Raw genomic sequence first — 19,587 nt, 5'->3', positions numbered from 1 at the left:
TCAGAGATTATGATTAAACATAAAAGCTCATCACCATCCCCCAATCCTCCTACAGTTATCTGGAGGAAAGCACGAAAGACTAAAATAGCTGATGAAGCTGATTCTTACCAGTTTAAAACAACCCTAGTCACAACTTTCTAATAAGACAGACTTCCTTTCCTTCCTTCCTTCCTTAAACACAAGTGCTGAAAGGAGAATTCAGTAGAAAAGACTCCGTCACTAACCCAAAAGTGAGTATTTCCTTTTTATTATAGTTCAATTTTGCTCATATGTTAAGTGTAGATAAATAGTTTTATATTTCTAGTGCAACTTTCTTGACAGATGAGAAAGCACTTTTCTCAAGAACATATTCTACTTTTCTTTCACATCTTTATCTTTCCTTTTAAAAAGGCAGAGAAATGTTAAGACTGCCACCTGAATAACATTCACAAGCAACTTTATCAAAGTAGTAGCATATATTTGAAACAACAGGCAGTTTAGGTTTTGCTGCTGAGTAAGTGTGAATACAGCACAACCTCATTCATCGCTATAGAGTAAGCCCCTCTGAGCTTAGTGCTGATTGCTTCCATAAGAAAGAGAGAGAGAGAGAGAACACACACACACACACACACACACACACTTTAGTCTAAATATATATATTATATTAAAACACACTAGTAATGAAATCATACTCTAACAATGAAATCATACTCTAAACTACAAACACAAAGTAGAATTTGATTTCCCATTTTGAATCTACCCTTAAATAATCTGAATCTGTTTTTATGGTGACAAAGTCACCATGCTTTGGCATGGTTTTGGAATTTCACTTTATTATGGTCTCAGGTATCAACATGCAAATATTTTTGCAGGAACTCTCAATCAAGTTAACGCATGGGGAAATTCTCATAGCCACAGATCAAGCATATTGCCAGAAATTATCTATCAGCTTCCTAACAAGATCTTTGTTCCATTTCTAACATGTCCTTGCCTAAACCAGGTGTGGCACCCATGGCTCTCCAGATACTGTCGGGCTCCCATCAGCCTCAGCCACCAAAGACAGTGGGGAATTCCAAATAATTATATTTGGTATGTAAACAAGATCTGCTTCTTACATTCCTAAGATACTACCTAGCTAATATCAAGGCACATTTTGTATTTTTGATTGTTTTTGAAACCACAGTTTGTTTGTTTTTAATGTGCCAAAGGAGACTTTACGAAGTATTTGTTTATCACCACTTGTTATCAATGCAATCATCGAAGCACTGGGGATACTGGATGGATATCAGATTTTATAGGAAGCCTACTTTTCGTTCTTTCCTTACTTTAAAAAAGGAGGAGAAATAAAAGGACCAAAATGTTTTCATAAACAAAGCAGTTATAATTGCAAACTTGTTCATAAATAGTTTCTGGGAGAAGACCCTATTTTGCTGATTTTATGCATGACTAAAATAAGGCTTAAGACAGGAAAGCTTCTGAGTTTGTTTGAAAAGTTAATCAAGTTAATTCCACACTGTACTTGTTGCACTGTCTTCCATTTTATTCCAGGCAATATCAGAAAAGTGTAAGTGAAGTTTTACTAAGAATTTTGACTTCTATACTGTATGCACAAGAAAACCCCAGAGAAGAACATGAATTTTTCACTTGCTGAAAACGAAACTGGAAAAAACTCCACAGAAATGACTGTTACTTACTGTGATACGGAAGAGAAATCACTATCTTTAACTCTACTATTTTCATATTCGGTCATTTTTGTAATTGGATTGGTTGGCAATATTACTGCCCTGTATGTTTTTCTGGGCATTCCTTGCAAGAAGAACTCTATCCATGTTTATTTGCTTAATGTTGCCATCGCAGACCTCCTACTGATCTTTTGTCTCCCTTTCCGAATGTTCTATCACATAGCCCAGAACAAGTGGCTGTTGGGCTTGATTTTTTGCAAGATTATAGGAAACTTATTTTATATGAACATGTACATTAGCATCGTACTACTAGGGCTTATTAGTTGGGACCGTTATGTAAAGATTAACAAATCTATACAACGCCCTAGAGTGTTAACAGCAAGACAAAGCATATATTTGTGTTGTACGCTGTGGACAGTTGCAATAATGGGATTTATACTGATGGTTGTTCAGTCTACCAGGAAGGAAGATAAACATTCATCAAAATGTTTCCATTACAGAGAAAAGCAAAATGCCAAAATGGAAGCAGGTGTTAATTATATTCTTGTTATAATATTTTGGATTGTTTTCATTCTACTGATTCTGTCGTATGTTAAAATTGCAAATAATCTTCTGAAAATTTCCAAGAAGAGAACAAGTTTTCCTAATACTAGAACATATGTTGCCATTGCAAGGAAATCTTTCATAGTACTTATCATTTTCACATTATGCTTTGTTCCTTATCATATATTCAGATTAATTTATATCACTTCACAACTACAAAAAACCCCTTGTTACTGGCAACAGATCATTCACAAATACAATGAGATTACACTAGTCTTCTCATCATTTAACAGCTGCTTAGATCCAGTTATGTATTTCTTAATGTCCAGAAGTGTCCGGAAAACTGTACTTCAACTGATTTGTAAGCGGCTTCATGTGGATTCAAGTGTGAATGAGAGTACTTCAGAGACAAAACAAGGACATTCTTTTCAAGATAATTCAGAAATCCCAAGTCACCATTCCAGAATGCATCTTAATAAGATTAACAATTAATATATATTTCTGCTCAGAAGTAACTTCCATTTGAGTTCAGTGAGTGAATAGGATTGCAGCTTAAAGTTAACAAATCCTGTCAACACAGATAACATTTTTACATGATCTTAGTTTTAGTTACTCTCATGCAGAACTTCCTTAAAAATTCGCTTTGGTAACCACATATATAATTTTGTAATAGCTAAGACTTTTAAATTTAAGAGTAAGATTTCTGAGATGAAAAAGTAGTAATAGCTGTGGATGCAGTAGACTTTTGAAAGGGTGTGCATGTAAAGTATATTAGAAACAGAAAGTAAACTCCCCACAAGACTCTTGTGTATGTAATGATGTTTGTTAGCATTAATTATCAATAACATTTTATAATTGTACTGCATACTATAGACTTACATTAATTAAAACTATGTGTCAATAGATTCCAAACTATTATATCTATATACCGTATACATGTAGACAAGCATCTCAAATATTACAAAACAAGTTAGTGTGCTCACTCATTTCTTTTCATTTTAACATAAAGCACATATAAAATAAAAATTACCACATAAAGCAGGAAAAAAATGATAAGAATCTAGCAGAGTAAATATGCTTAGAATTACACTGCACATGTAACTAAGAAAACGTACAATGAATTGTTAACCATGAATCCTTAACAATGAAATTGAAACAGAGCGGGTAAAAATTCTATATTGCACTCTCCTGATTATGGCTACTAACCTGTTGCCGACGCTACTGAATTAGAAATGATTAGAAAGCACTCTGTATTGCCAAGTGTGGGTACCAAGCAGGAGATGGCTGAGGATCCTTTCACAGCTATGTTTAAAAGGGGCAGTGGCATGTGCAGGTTGCCATGCAAGAATGAAAAGGCTGCATTTGCTGAAACTCAAGCACTGTCAGTCTTTGCATTTTGATTACCGGTACCTTAAAGAAGAAATATTCCCTAATGAAATATGCAGACATCCCACACTTAATTTTTGTCTTCTAGCTGGTAGGTCCTACATTACACATACCTCACATATAGTAGAACCCTAAAACACATCTCTGTGTTAAAATAAAATAAAATAAAATAAAATAAAATAAAATAAGATTAAAATAAAATGAGAAAAATTGTAGTGCCTTTTGAATGGGTTTGGGCATTCTAAGCCCCTGCAAGTGGTTAAAATCTCATTGTGGTGTTCCTGAATAGAAAAGGGTCAGATACTGTATCTGGTTCCTCTGATCCCAACTGAATAACACTATCAGCAGCTGACTGCTCCCTTCTGCATTTGTCTAAGTTAGCAACCAAAATTTCCTGAGCCACAATAATTTAAACAATTGTTGCATGTATTATGGATACAGTAATGTTTTTATTGATCAGCTTGTAACATGCATTGCAAAGTTCACTTCCTAGCAGGCTTCTATGCAGTATAATATGTCTAGAGGATGGCCGTAAATAGGTGAAATGGTGGCTCCAACATCACAACTTGTGTTGGGGTCTCAGCCCATAACTGGATCCATTGCTGGCAAAATTATACAATGAAGAACCCTGGCCATGTCACCATGGAGGTACAGCACTGGGTAGCCACAATCTTTCAGTCAAAAAGGACTAAGTGAACTTGAGACAAAGCTGTTATCCAGGAAGTGGGGTAGAAGATGTTTAATCTTGCTGAAGAAGTGTGCATGCACACAAAAGCTCATACCAAGAACAAACTTAGTTGGTCTCTAAGGTGCTACTGGAAGGAATTTTTTATTTTATTTTGTTTTGACTATGGCAGACCAACATGGCTACCTACCTGTAATCTTGCATAAGTTAAGCAAAATAGGTTTGCCTAGCCCTAGCTTGCCATAATTCAGAAGTTGCTTTATCTGTAGCAATCAGAGATACCGTTTAGTGACTTTGTGCCTATAAGCCTCAAAGTTCCAGTTCTAAACATCAACATACATGCAGGATGCTAAGTGTTTCCATTCTATACCATGCCTTTGCTAATGTTATTTCTTTGGCTCTGAGTAAGAACCAAAGCTAAAGATATACCTACTATTTTACTTACTACATTGCCTCTAAAAGGTTTAAAATTAGTGCTGAGAAAAGCCACATACTGTATAATGCCCAATATATCAATGCAATTAATTAACAGTGCTCAATCAAAATGCAGCCATGGAAATTCTCACTCTACTAAAAATAACAACAGAACAGACCTCTACTCTCAATTTCTGCTAGTATATCAATACTAATGCTGCTATTCAACTTGCAAACACATATACAAAATACAGGGGGGAAATAAATATAATTTACAATTAAATCTTACTGTGGAAAACACCAAAGCATTTTTAACAGATTACAGAAACCATCTATAGGCAGCACCATACAATATTTTCATTTTTATTTGATGCGTAGCAAAACACTGCTAAATATAGAAGATTTTCATCAGATACTCTCCAATGCAGTTGGAGCAAGCTCAAAACTCCCTTCAATGCAAGGAGTTAGTTGAAGAGTTCTTTGAATTCTGGCCACTGATTTAACCTATCTTGACTCACATGTTGTTAACCTCACTTGTATCACACAGCAACTATTTTTGTTTAGCGGTTAGAGGCACCCTGTGACTTCTGCACCTTCCTCAACACATTAAAAAAAGTTTGTTGTACTTAGTATTGTAGAAATCATGGAAAGAGAAAATAACATTTATTCTAAAGACTGAAGAATACATGCATATAAGAATTATTGCATAATTTTCCATCTCCAAAATCCTACCCAGACATTTAAAAGTCTAGCTATTACAAAATCATATAAGTGGTTACCAAAGTCAAATCTTAAGGAAGATCTACATGACACTAACTAAAGCTAAGCTAACAAATACCAGTTAATAGTGACCAAATCTAATTCCTAAGCATCATAAAAGATTCTGTACATTATTATTATTATTATTATGTATTACATTACATTATTATACAGTATAATGGTATTGCAATTGTTTTCAAGATTTTTATTGTTTTATCACTTGTTTGCCACCCTGGGCCCTTTTAAGAGGAGGGGTGGGATAAAAATTTAACAAATAAAATATAATCCACTATCATCTGAACCATTCATGATTTTTTTTAAAATTTTCTAGTTGATAGCTTTAATAATTTTTAAACAGTTACTGTTCAAAAACTGAATATATGCACACTGACAAAATGCATTATATAAATGTTATAAATACATAAATAAATGTTATGTAATGCAACCACATGTAGAATTTTCTGTTTTAGTACAGCAACACCAGGAATTGAAAGGACACTACAGACATGGATTCATCACATTTTCATTATGTCCCAATTAAAGCTGACTCGCCGGAGTTCTGTGTTTAATTCCTTATAACTGTGAAACAAGACTGGGTTTCTTTGATAAGGACTTACTCTATGTCTTAACACAGCTGAAGATTAAATGCAGACGTTTCCAAAATAAGGCCCGCGGGCCAGATACAGCCCGAGGAACTCAATTATCCGGCCCACGGTGACCCCCGCCACCTGCCCACTTCCAGGTTGGCGGAGCACCGGAAATAGCTTGTGCAGATGCGCAAGCGTAATTTCTGGTGCACATCTGGGTCTGAGGAGGCCCATGCGCATAAGCTATTTCTGGTGCTCCGCCGACCCGGAAGTGCGCCGGAAATAGTGTGCGCACGTGTATGGGTGCGTGCTCCCTCGCCCTCCACGCGATCGGCGCTGGAGGAACTGGCCCAAGGCCTGGTAAGTTTGCCGACCCCTGATCAAATGTATTCAAAGGAATGAAACAGCGACACCTAGCTTATGGCATTAGTGAACACAAGCAAGCAGAAATCTGTAATTCCACAAGATAGAGACGACAGAGGATGAGATGGTTGGACAGTGTTCTCGAAGCTACTAACATGAGTTTGGCCAAACTGCGAGAGGCAGTGAAGGATAGGCGTGCTCTGGTCCATGGGGTCACGAAGAGTCGGACACGACTGAACGACTGAACAACAACAGTCATATCCATTAACTTCACTGGAACTATAGACTCATAGAACTCATAGAATCATAGAGTTGGAAGGGACCCTGAGGATCATCAAGTCCAACCCCCTGCAATGCAGGAATATGTAGCTGTCTATGATTAGAACTAGCATTGAATACTGTCTACTGATATCAATGGGTCTACTCTGAGTAGGACTTAGTTGAATACCACCCATAGCATTTATTTAAAATTAACTAACATGGAAGACAAGGGTGTGATTTTGTGTGAATCAAGAGATGAATTCTATTAAAGTTTGACTACTTAGTTTTTTGAAAGAGCATATGACATGTACTTTACATTAAAAGAGGGTAGAGTAAACAAAAGAGGACTTAACAAGCTAAAACAATTATCCTTCGATTATTGTACAAGCCAGTACTTCTAAGGCTTTCTGGCCTCACAACCTTTATTTTCTTGCCTCCTCAGTAGTCTAATGAACAGTTTACTGAATTTCCCCCATCCTTATATCATATCCCTAAATCAAAACAAGCAGAAAGTAATTCTATACCCCTTTATTACTGTGTAGATTATAGCGTTTTTGTCTGGATAAAGAGCAAGACCAAGTTGCTGCACAGATAAGGTTTATTAAGAGGCATAGCTTTTACAATCAGCTCTCTCCTTTCAGTCTTAGAGCTGATGTATCCCCTTCCCTAGCAAAATGACTACATAAACAACTACTGTATATTCTGGCGTATAAGACTACTTTTTAATCCAGGAAAATCTTCTCAAAAGTCGGGGATTGTCTTATACGCCAGGTGGAGAATCTGTGGCCGAGTATATCTCAGACTCTATATTTTAACTGGAAAAGTCGGGGGTCGTCTTATATGCCCAGTCGTCTTATACGCCGGAAAATACGGTATCTTCAGCAGCACTTCACTGCTGCTGTCTACACATTAGTCAAAAAGTTCCCCTTCTCTGTGAGCAAAACTCTTAAGGCAGAATCCCCCAGAATCTTTCTTCATACACTGCTAGTGGAGTTTAGAGATGTTTGAGCAGGGATTGGACATGCATGAAAGTGCGGCTTCTAAATCAGGTGCAGAGAACCACTGGCCCTCCAGAAGTTGCTGAACCACAACTTCCAGCATTTCTGCTTGCTGGGGCTGATGGAAATTTTAGTTTAGCAATCTGGTGTGCTAAAAGTTCCTCATACCTGCTCTAAATGTAATAAATATTCAGCAAAGAATGAAATTTCCGTAAACCTAGCAAAGAATGAGATTTCTGTAAACCTTTTATTAGCATTTATTAGTCATTAAATAAAGTTTGTACAGTCTACAGAGCAATTCAACCTCAAGTACTAAACATATCACACTTGCTGCAAAAATATTGAAAACTAAGTGAAAAGGAGGTTTGTACCTGTAATACTTTAATAGGAACATCATCACTGGCACCAGAGATGGTAGAAAGGCAGAAATATCATTAGAAATAAAACAAATAATGAATAATATTTAGGGACTAATCCACTCAAATGTGGGCACAGCACCCACGCATGGGTCCAGGTTGCATGTGATGTTAAACCATGGTTTTGCATTACATACATGTGCTGCATGGAGCTTTGAGCACTCACATGCGCCACCCCTGCGCACACCTGCCCTCTCCTGAATGGCCAGGAACTTGGATAGCATTTAGTGTAAGGTAAAGGTACCCTTGACCATTAGGTCCAGTTGCAGAGAACTCTGGGGCGGCGCTCATCTCACTCTATAGGCCGATGGAGCTGGCATTTGTCCACAGACAGCTTCCGGGTCATGTGGCCAGCATGACTAAGCCGCTTCTGACGAACCAGAGCAGTGCACGGAAATGCCATTTACTTTCCCACTGGAGCGGTACCTATTTATCTACTTGCACTTGACGTGCTTTCGAACTGCTAGGTTGGCAGGAGCTGTGACCAAACAATGAGAGCTCACCCCATCGTGGGGATTTGAACCAAGATCTTCTGATTGGCAAGCCCTAGGCCCAGTGGTTTAGACCACAGCGCCACCTGTGTCCCTAGCATTTAGTTTAACTATCCACTAATTCTAGCTCTCTGTTGCCAAAGATTTTAAACAAACGGGCAAGTTAAAAAGCCAGCTTCAAAAAACATGACTTGTACTGAAACAGACTAGAGTTTGTTTTTAATCATGCTCTCTGGTTCTAATTTAATAAACCAAGTTTTGTGCAAAATTATCTAAACACTGCAGAACTCCTTGTCCTAGTCAGAGGTCTAGCTAGCCGCTGGGGAGCCTGGTGCAGGGCGATCCATGCCCATGGGGGTGGGATGATCATCCCGTGGGGGCAGGGCGAGCCTCTCCTACACTTGGAGCCTCTCCGCCGCCTCCCCCTCAGCTGTAAGGCAGCTGAGGCAGTCACAAGTCCCATGCTGCCATTTCAGGCAGTGCGGAACCTGCAGGCGCCTAAGCCACCACGTCACTCCTAAAAAGTTTCATGAGCCCCATTTTTTTTATTAAAAAAACCACAAACTCATTTTGTCACCCCCTTCAGTGATGACACCTGGGGTGAACCGCACCTCCTTCCTCCACCACTGGTCCCAGTCAAGTTGGAGGCGAAGAGGGAGGAGTGTGAGAACTGGAGGCTTTGCATGGGTTCGTTCTAGCGCATACAACATGTGGTATTAAAGCATGGTTTTAGCATTACTTGCAAACAAGCCCATTGAGTCTTACAACACTAATAGAGCTCTGTTTTCATCATTCCCTACCACAGCAATACTCACATTTGTAGGTGCACAGGAGCATTACAGAGCATGGGAGATCTATGCATACCTTCTACATTTTCACTAAGCCCTCCCTCTTTGTGCCATGCAAGTTACTCAACTGGATCAAGCCCTATGTTTTATGAAACATTAATAATACATATCATCAAGGACTCCCCTGTGCATTGAACCTGCACTCAACTGGAACAATAAATAGATGCTATGGAAACAAATGAATTTAATACATAGCCTGTGGAACATATGCATTTCTTGTAGCCTTATGTTCTAGCTTCTATTTTAAAGAATGTGGCTGCGGAGATAAATACAGCAGCAACGTATTTTAAAGGATCATAAATTCAAGGCCAAAAAATGTAAAGAGAAAAGAAGTGTGGTGTGTGCGCGTGTGAATGCATAAACGATTTGCTAATGTTACAATTTTCAGTATTTTGGCAGTTGTACCAATGATTCTGGAAGTCCCAGTTGCAAACAGGCGCTTTGCCTTACCTTCCAAGAATGGGTCAAACTACATGGCAACAAAGAAAAAGCCAGATAATATAAATGCCACACTTTACTGTTAACACAGTAAAGGGTAAATATTTTTGTGATGTTAATATGACTTACCTTCACATCTCTGTGAATTATGTTATTATCATGACAATAGCGTAGTGCTTCCAGTATCTGTCTCATGTAATGACTGCAAAATCAAAATATAAATAAAATTATTATAGCCTTACAAATATAGCATAGGAATTGTGCTCATGTTGCTTTTGAGACCATTTTAAGGTCCAAGGCTGCAATCTTATATACACTTTGCTAGGAATAAGCTCTGTTGGATACAGTGTTACATTTGAGTAAACCTAAAATTTCACCATTAGTCCCTAGAAAGAGCAGACAACCTCCCTCTCTCAGCCAAATGGATTATCAATTGACAAGGAGATGGAGAGAAAAAAGGTGTCTTGCCAGGTGTCATCCTGTAACCAACCACAGAGATGATTTATAGACTTCTGCTGCCCTCTTGGACTTATGGATTAGTGCACAAAATATCTAAATCCAGTGGTTTATTTCCTAGTTTCTCTCCATAGCAGCCCTTTGTGCATGCAGTATCTACTATTGCTAGATTGGATCAAGCACTAGCATATGATGTATGCAACATGCAAATATTAGCTGCATTTGGACTTCACATTGAGCTATGGTTTAGTGAGACACCTGCTTCCAGGCTCACACCTTATTTTTAACTAATATACTTATTTTCCATAACATTGTCCAGTTCTTTATTAAAATCAACTCAACTAGTGGTCATCACTACATCTTATGGAAATTAATTCCCTGTTAGTTATGCACCACATGAGAAAACTGTTCTCTGTCATTACAAGTAAAGCAGTTTTGGACACAGAGCAAAATTACAGTGTTCAAATGGGAGTTCCTTGCACTGGAAATCTTGAACTGAAGGATGGAATAGAAATGTTATAAATGAAGAAACAAAAGGTTTATCTTTTAGAAATTCCTAACATTGATTTTGCCTTTTGTCTGCTTCAATACTAAAATTTCCAATGTGCACTCTACCATTCACCTCAAAATTGTTTATTAAGTAAGCTGTAAGCTCCTTGAGGCAGAAAACTGTATTATGTTATTTTGCAAAACATCATACACAGTGATGAAGCTATGCTGTTGATAATTATCATAATATTAATCTTCCAACTCTCCTAGTTTTGTCTGTTGGATTTATCTGGCTTTTAAATGCTAATCTAATGAATTGTATACATTTTAATTGATAGTGTATCATTTTCATTTTTTTTTTTGGTAAACTACTTTGGGAGGCTGTATGTGTGAAAGGTGGCATATAAATGTTTAATAACATTTCCCCTAGGGACTAGTACTAACCTATGCTCTGAAACAACAATTGTATTTAAATGCATCACTATGTTATTTTCCCCATGCTGCAATTTACTTTGCCCAGTGGATGGCACTCTTCTACTCTGTATTAAACTAATGCCAAAATAAGGTTCACTACATACAGAATGGTGTGAAAAATCTGGATTTTGAAAGATTTGCAGAAGTATATGTTATACTTCTGAAAAGCTACCTTTTATGAAGCTGCTACGAAGCTGCTACATTTTATTCAAAACAGAGCTGAAAAAGTTATAGTGAATAAAAGACGCAAAATTTATTCCATGTGTAAGAATACATCCTAGTTTTCAGTTTGCTTATTATTTACTAAACTTGTATACCTTTCACCCAACAAGGGTTTAAAGACCATTTAAAGCAAAACAGAAACAAATTAAAAGCAATCCAGTTAAAGCCAACAACAAAAAACCCGCACAACATAAAAATCAACAGAACACAGTGGCAATTATGGAACATAAGACAGCAACTGAACTAACAAGTGTCTCAGCCTGCCTACAGAACTCCAAAAGAGCCAAAATGCACATCTTGTGGAAGAACTTTCCTCTATTTGAGGGATCAGCTTGAGGGAAAGCTGATCTTTCATTTTGTTGCTACATCTAAACTGACCCACTTAAACTTTGTCCTCACAGAAAAACATAGCAGCAGCACCATTAACAGCTTCAACTGATGAATGTGGACCCCATCTGACTATATGGGTCATATGCCCAGAACAATTACTTAGTAGCGCTGCAGCAGCTGCTGGAACCAAGCGATTTCAGTGCAACGTCCACGTTTGCTTTACACTGCATCATAAAACAGATATTGCTTTGATTCCTGAAATAATTTACATGCAGGTAAGCAATACAAAGTGGAATAACTCTTCAAAGCAAACTTTGGTGGTATGCATTTTCCCATTTTCAGGGAAGAACTTACTTTAAGGGAAGAACATACTTTAAGGCTGACAGTGGAGGCTCATTGCATGTGCCTGCCTCCAACATGGACAGGACCTTATCTGTAGTGGTCCCATGTCTCTGGAATGCATTACCAACTACACTTCAGCAAACACCATTCCTTCAGATACTTGGGAAAGCACAAAAAGCCAACTTGCTTTTGTTGGATTTTTCTTGAGCTGCTTTTATTCTCCTGTTTACAATCTTGTTGAATGCTATATTTTGCATTTTAGTATTTGGACTGGAAGTTCACTGTCTTATTTGCTGGCTTCTATTAACAGTTTTAATGTTAGATTTGTAGCATATTATACTTTAATTGTAAGCCACCTTGAGAGGGTTTTGCCCTTAAAGGAAATATATTAATGTATGGATTGTATTGGAGCTATATTAAAAATAACTAAAATCCTCTTACACTTAAGTATTCCTTAGTTACCTACACATCAAGCTTACACCATAATGCCAATTTTAAAGCAACAAGCTCCTCAAGAAAACTCCTACTCTAACCAACCTGAAAAATAACATCCATGCTTTTAGTTTACCTTGCTTCACTAGGCAGGTAGAACAGAAAAGCACCAAATAAAAACCACCCATTATATTCTCCTCAAACCTGTTCTAAGAATCTTCCACAAAATCTACAATCATGAGAAAACTATATTTCTCCTAAGATCATTGCACCCCATTTTGTACATTCATTTTATTCACTCCCCCCATTAAACTCATTGCCACCCTTTGCTATACAATCAAATGCACCCAAACCATTTTTCAGACACACTAGATTTCATCCTTGAGTATATTAAACTACTTTCCCTGCCTCTCCCTTTAATTGCCATAAACTCTGTGCCCTTGAAAGCTCTCTGCAACATTTTATGATCTATCATCTATTAATCCTTACTCATATACTTTTTAGCTTGAAAATATTCCCAATGTCAGACATCCTCAACTCTTGAAATGCTAGGTAATTAAACTTTATAAAGGGTAAATAATTCTGGGAAATATAGCCACTGAACACTGAACTTCTACCTATAACCTACAAATGTGTAAAAAGAGTGAGAGAAAAAACTCACGACGTTTTGTGTTGCTTTCTAAAGCACACGCACACACAGAGGTAGTTCAGAAATTTGGAATACGGTGTTAGTGGGATTTCATTCAGCTGGCTCAACCAGAAGAGTTAAGCAATACAACTTCTTCATTCAATACACAGTTATAGAATTATCTGCCTCACATGTAATGCTAAAGCCATGGTTTAGTGTTACAAGGATGAGCTGCCGTGAGACTAACGCAAATGCAGGCAGTATGTTTTCTGGGTACTGGTTTACATGATTTTAAGAGGGGAGAGCAAATTCATGGGGATCTTTCAACATCAGCTTATGAGAGCAGCTGATATGGTGACACCAGTCACCAGTGCCACTGCTGATTAACAGGATGGTTCAGAGGTGAGGCTGGGTCTGCATGGGCACACCAGCACAGCCAATCTGGTGCTCTTACCAGTGAACTGCACAGCCCTGACTTTTACACCACCCTGACCCTGGCCAGTCTCGGGAAGCAGCAGCAACACTGCTGTCAAAGGGGCAGCTCTGTGGCACCATTCCACCCACTCTTTAGTTTAATGCAGTGTTCCTCTAAATACCAGTTGTCACAGGGCAGACAGGCAGGACTATGCCAGCTTCCTAAAAACATCTGACTAGTCACTATTGGAAACAGGATGCTGAAGCAGGCAGACCACTGGCCTAATCTAGCAGGGTTCTTATGTTCTTAATTTACATTTGCTGAATTTTGGCTGGACCGGGGCCTTTTATTCTTTTACTATTTTTAATTTAAAAAGAAGTATGATTGACAACATATTGCCAGCAGCAGCGTGAGATAGCTGAGCAGTATAAACTGCTGAGACAGCACTGGTACAAAAACATTTTGTTCCACACTGACTAGCAACAATGTAAATTAATCCCACCAGAAGTTTGAAATCATACCAACCACCCTTTGGATTTTTAACACAAATGCATTTTAGTCCACTTTCATACTTTAACATGCATGAAGTTGCTTATAAAAACATACACTATATGTGCAGTATTTGTGTGTGTGTGTGTGTGTACGCGCGCGCGCGCGCGCACACACACACACACACAATGTTGGATATTTAAGCATCTAATATTAGTCATTTATGCCCCCCTCCATTCTCCCCAACAATTTAATTAAAATAAGAATACATACCTGGCTACAGCTTCACTGTACACAAAGCCAGCATCTGCTCTCTTTACAATTTCAAAGCAGAGGTCTGCACCATCCATACTGCAGGTTAAAAAAGTAAGAAAAATGTGATTGTAGAACAGGAAGTAGAAATGTAATAATGATAATGCTCCAATTTTATACTTTCAAAAGTATTCTAAAAAATCTCACACATCACACTAACCAAAATCTAAGACACAATTTCTTTTTAAAATGACCAACAATATTTGAAGTCTTAACCATCTTTCTTATTGCAAGCTTAGTGTAGCTCAAAACGTAATAGAGTTGTGAAGAATGGTCTCAAACATGAACAGCTATCAGTATTTCTAGATGCTTATGGGTACAGTTGGAAACAAAGTTAACTAAAATATGTAAAGAATCCACATGAACCATTTTTACATGTATACTCCTGTATGCTCTGTATACTGCGCCAAAAATAAGACATTATTACCAAGCCAATTTGTGATTGCCACTGCTTCTTTAAACAAAGCAGTGTCAGGAGGAGACAATCTAAAGAAGCAGTAAAGTGCTCAGAGGAAGAAGGGTGCTTAACCCATTTCGAACTTGTCACTTTTCCACTGCAACTCTCCCTTACCAGCTGGGATTCCAAACCTGTGTATGCAACAAACCAAGTCTGTAACCAGGGAAGAAGGGAAGAAGTAGGGTGAAGAAGCAGTGGTAAGCAAAAGGTGGTTAGGTAACATCTCATTTCCTACACTCTTTTTCTGCCAAATGTGGAAATTCATAATATGATTTATTTATTTATTTTTTAGAAAATTTGCTGTTGTGATAATTGTCTCTGGAATGACAATTTACTTTTAAAAAAGACAGTTTTATCTTGAAATCTCAAACACTGCATGCTACTATACTTCACATACCAAACAAAAAATTTACACTATCAGTTTGGAACATGGTGATGTAATAAATTTATTGCCAGTAGATGGAGACAAACTCCTAACTAAATGATGTGTCATTTAGTTAACAGCCACATGAGAATTCTTAGTGTTTCACAAAAATAAGAAAGTGCACTTTTACAATGTGTCCAAGGACCAGACACCGTAATAAGATTTTAATATTTCCCTTTCCGTTCCCCTTCCTCATAGATGTTTGATCAGGGTAAGGAAAAGTAAGCAACTGCTAGTGGAACTGTAAGTATAATCACTGGATTAAAAAATTCATGCTTTAATAGCATTTAACATTACACAGTAAATCATTGCCTGGTATATGATGACAATCCATTAAATTAAAAAAAATGTTAAGGGAAGTAACTGTGCAATGCCCAGTCTGCATTAAAGTAAAGAAATGCTACTATCTGCAAGAGTCTTTTAAATAAATAATGATATATTAATATATAACCCTAAATAAATAAATGCGGGAGGCAATGAAAGATAGGGGTGCCTGGCATGCTCTGGTCCATGGGGTCACAAAGAGTCAGACACGACTGAACAACAAAATAAATATATTGTCTGGAATCCAAATACTATGTGAGTGATAACCATTTCCAAGCATGCTGGCTACAGTGAGAACTAGATGCTTCAATATTGCATCATGCATAGCTTCTAAGGTTCTCTCAGGTGATACTTCTACAAGCATTAAAGGATACAGAAGGAGAGAAGAGCAGAAAAGCATGTGCATATAAGCAACACAGCACACAACATATTAGAATTTTACGTTGTGAAACACCCAGAGATCTATGGGGGTATAGGGAGGTATACAAATTTAATAAAGCAAGCAAACAAACCAACATTTGTGATCTCATCCCCTCAGAAAGATCCAACTAAGACAAGCACATTTATGTCCTACTAATTTAGAAAGGAGTTTATCATGTGCTTAGTTTTCTTGTGTTAACATCCACAAGACTTGCACAAATTTGGCTGGACCTTTCTTATGTAGTAAACATTAAGGTTTTGCTTTGTTAGAATGTGTGTATTATAATTATAGTTCAGTATATTAATTCATGATACTGTTTTATTATATATAGCACAAGTAGCTTGGAAGGAACTGTTTGCAACTATTTGAATCCAATTTAAAAATTATGAAAGAAGGTTAACTACCCACCTAAACTACCCATCTAACGTGTTAGCCCATTTTGGCTGGCTTTAAGTGCATGCTTGACCATGTGAGAAAACATATGAAGAGTGTGTATGTAATATATAAATGTAAAACTTACAATTCAAAAACCATATATAGCATTCCATCGGAACTGTAGGTCTCCAAAAGTTCAACAATATGAGGGTGCTTCAACATGTGACAGATACTGGCTTCTCTTTTCAGATCTGTTGAGAGAAGTCATTGCTGTATAATTTGTACTGATAACAGAACACACACAAATGATGCACAGCCATTTGAATACTTAACACCAAGGTACTGGATTAATTTCTTAATCATTTTCAAGAGTTTAAAAAGGATTGGCATGTTGAACTGTCTCCTTTTGGCTGAAGTATTAATGCAACATTTTACACACACACACACACACACACACACACACACACAAAATGGTATAAAATCAAGATGATTAATCAGACACACAGTAAAGAACAACCCTGCAAATATAAATGAAAGAAAGCTGAGTGTTTTCAAACTCATGTGAAGTTATAAAATTATGCAACAGTTTGCATGCACTTCCTACAGAAGTTGTGATCCTAATTCCACTATAAACACCAACTTGCTTCAGTACTTGTAGTGCTTACAAGCTGGAGAAACAAGCAGCCATGCCATGGTCAGAGACTGGTTTACTGGCTTACACAGTGGTTTGTGGTTGGTTGGTTTTAAAACTTATATGTTATACTTAAGTGGGTAATCAATAATATATTTCCACATCTAAGTCAATCATTGGACTCCTCAGACCAAGACCATTCAAAGTACTTGCACACCCTGAAGACCATAATGCAGGGGTGGGGAACCTCAGGCCTGGGAGACCAAATGCTGTCTGCCGGTCTCTGTATCTTCATGAGCAGCATGTGTATTAGCATTGCCAATGTCCAAGCAATGGAAGGACGTTTAACATATGTGTGAAAAGATCTGTAAAGGTTATATAAACACCTGAATCTCATCATAAGGATCCCAACCAATCAGTTCCAGGCCTGGCAGAGTACATATCCTTAGAAAGCAACAGGCATGTGAACAGGACACCATCAAGTAGGTTTCAGAGTGTAGTTCTTTTCAATTTACAAATGGATAGACACAGTCACAAACCTAGTACTCACTAGCTGCAGGTAGGTAGCCGTGTTGGTCTGCCATAGTAAAAAAAAAAAAAAAAATCCTTCCAGTAGCACCTTAGAGACCAACTAAGTTTGTTCTTGGTATGAGCTTTCGTGTGCATGCACACTCACTGTCACCCTGCTCCAACTGCTAAACTTATCTAGCAGTCACTTCCAACAACTTCTGCCTCCAATGTTCCTGCAGAACTGGCATTTTGAAAATATATGCATCAGACACTTCCCATTAAGTGGTAAGTTCATCAAATGCACGTTGAGGCTAAGTAAACTGTCAGTTCCTGTATGCATTTTCATGTGTACCCAACTAGCCATTCATGTGCACTATCTTTCTGACTATCATAATATGGGATCCGGTGCTCCCTACAATCCTCAGACCTACTAGTTTCCCTCGCATGATGGGGAAGGCAACCTATATTGAATATATATGACCCTACAACCTGGACCACAAGTCTTAGTGTCTGAGTCACAAAAAGGGGGGCAGTGAGTCCAGACCACTAGTATTCCATTACAATTCTTCAAATGCCAAGATGCTTGGATACAGAAGTAAGTTTTGCAACATAGATGTGTGGGCTCTCAGTTTCAGCTCCAGGAGGTCAATGTAGGAACAGGATGATGTCACAATCAAGGCACTACCATACAAGGAAATCCCCGGTTGCTGAGGGCAACAGGACATGGGTCCATAGATGACTGCTACTGCCAAATGAAGAATTACCCCTCCAAGGTCCCTGATTTTTAACCAAGCCTTCTAAAGCTGCAGTCAATCAGCTTGCTAACTCCAAAAAGTTTGTGCTAGACAAAGACATGTGTCCACACAACACAACAATATTTTCTTGTAGCACCAAAATCATATAATACTTTGTTAAGTTTGACTGGCACAGCAATGAGTGGTAGAGGAAAGACTGAGCTACTGCCTGACAATTCTCCATATCTGCTTAGCCACCCAACAGCTTGCAGTTGTCCCTATGTTGGCCTAAAGGTGATTTTCTAGGTTAAAACCTGCTACTTGTCCTTTGAATTACACCTTGACTATGATTTCAGCAAACCAGAGCTGACATCAAACACAGGAATCCGACTTCATTAGCAATTCTAAGTCAAATCAAGGAAGATTAAAGGAAACTAAAACAAAAAACAAAACAAAAAGCCTTTCATACTGTATGAATTACATTTTGCAAGCTTGATTTCAAATCATTTTCTATATAGCAGAAGTACATTCCATGTAACTGTGCCTTGGGTAGTAAACATTATTCACAGGAGATAATTCTAAGAAGAATCAGATTTTTTAAATCCCACCAACCTGAAATCCAAACAATAGCTAATTGTAGGAAAAAATATTTCCAAGAGCCAAACATTTCTGAAATTAACTTATCTCTGTTCTAAAGGAGCATGATAAAGACAACAATTTTTTATTTTATTGCATGTCCTACATTAAGAACCACTGAATGAACTGATCTCCATCTTCTGGAAAAGCAGTATCAGGGATTTTTAATCACTGTTCTGTATATTCTGAGAGGAAAATAACTAGTTTCAGTTAACAAGCAGACACAATGGGAAATGTTTTCATACAGCTGATCTCTCAGCATGCATAAAGAACACTACGGTAAGTGAAAAAGGACATTCCTCTTGCCTTGAATAAAGCACAAAGCTACACATACTGAAGTATTTAATGACAGACAATTAATTCTCCTCTTCTATGCATCACAGGAACATTTAGCAGCAGGTCATTGTTAAGGTGGCCCAAGTATCCATTCCTGTCCCCGCTTTTAATACTGTAGATGGATGAAGCTTTTGTTAAGGGCACGTGGGATGCAATCTCAGCTTACTCTGGAGTAAGATCCATTGGAATAAATAGGACTTACTCTTGAGTAACTGCACACAAGTTCAATAGGTAACCTTTACGACCAGGATGGGGAATCTATGGTCCTCCAAATGTTGTTGGCCTGCCATCCCTACCTAT

The 19,587-nt window shown here is 37.8% G+C and overlaps 2 protein-coding genes across 12 annotated transcripts in view; one reads left to right on the top strand and one right to left on the bottom strand.

The window, feature by feature from the left end:
- Window positions 1-19,587, bottom strand: part of CASK (calcium/calmodulin dependent serine protein kinase) — a 121,499-nt gene that overhangs the window by 58,784 nt on the left and 43,128 nt on the right. For all 11 annotated transcript variants that reach the window (XM_033147136.1, XM_033147135.1, XM_033147139.1 and 8 more), the window contains 3 exons: window positions 16,586-16,691; window positions 14,401-14,478; window positions 9,980-10,052 (listed from right to left, as the gene is read on the bottom strand). In XM_033147136.1, coding sequence (XP_033003027.1) covers window positions 9,980-10,052; window positions 14,401-14,478; window positions 16,586-16,691 — 257 coding nt within the window. The remainder of the gene's footprint in view (window positions 1-9,979; window positions 10,053-14,400; window positions 14,479-16,585; window positions 16,692-19,587) is intronic.
- LOC117045770 (probable G-protein coupled receptor 34) lies at window positions 37-3,089 on the top strand. The gene is made up of 3 exons (XM_033147147.1): window positions 37-230; window positions 980-1,068; window positions 1,528-3,089. The coding sequence occupies exon 3, from the start codon at window positions 1,584-1,586 to the stop codon at window positions 2,694-2,696; it is 1,113 nt and encodes a 370-aa protein (XP_033003038.1). The 5' UTR covers window positions 37-230; window positions 980-1,068; window positions 1,528-1,583; the 3' UTR covers window positions 2,697-3,089.

This window comes from Lacerta agilis, chromosome 4 (assembly GCF_009819535.1).
Source record: "Lacerta agilis isolate rLacAgi1 chromosome 4, rLacAgi1.pri, whole genome shotgun sequence".
Classification (NCBI taxonomy): Eukaryota; Metazoa; Chordata; class Lepidosauria; order Squamata; family Lacertidae; genus Lacerta; species Lacerta agilis.
Note: the sequence above shows the minus strand (reverse complement) of the source record. Positions and strands in the feature narration are given on the sequence as shown.

Excerpts from the sequence above, each read along its gene's own strand:
- LOC117045770 (XM_033147147.1), top strand. The coding sequence starts at position 1,584 with ATGCACAAGAAAACCCCAGAGAAGAACATGAATTTTTCACTTGCTGAA.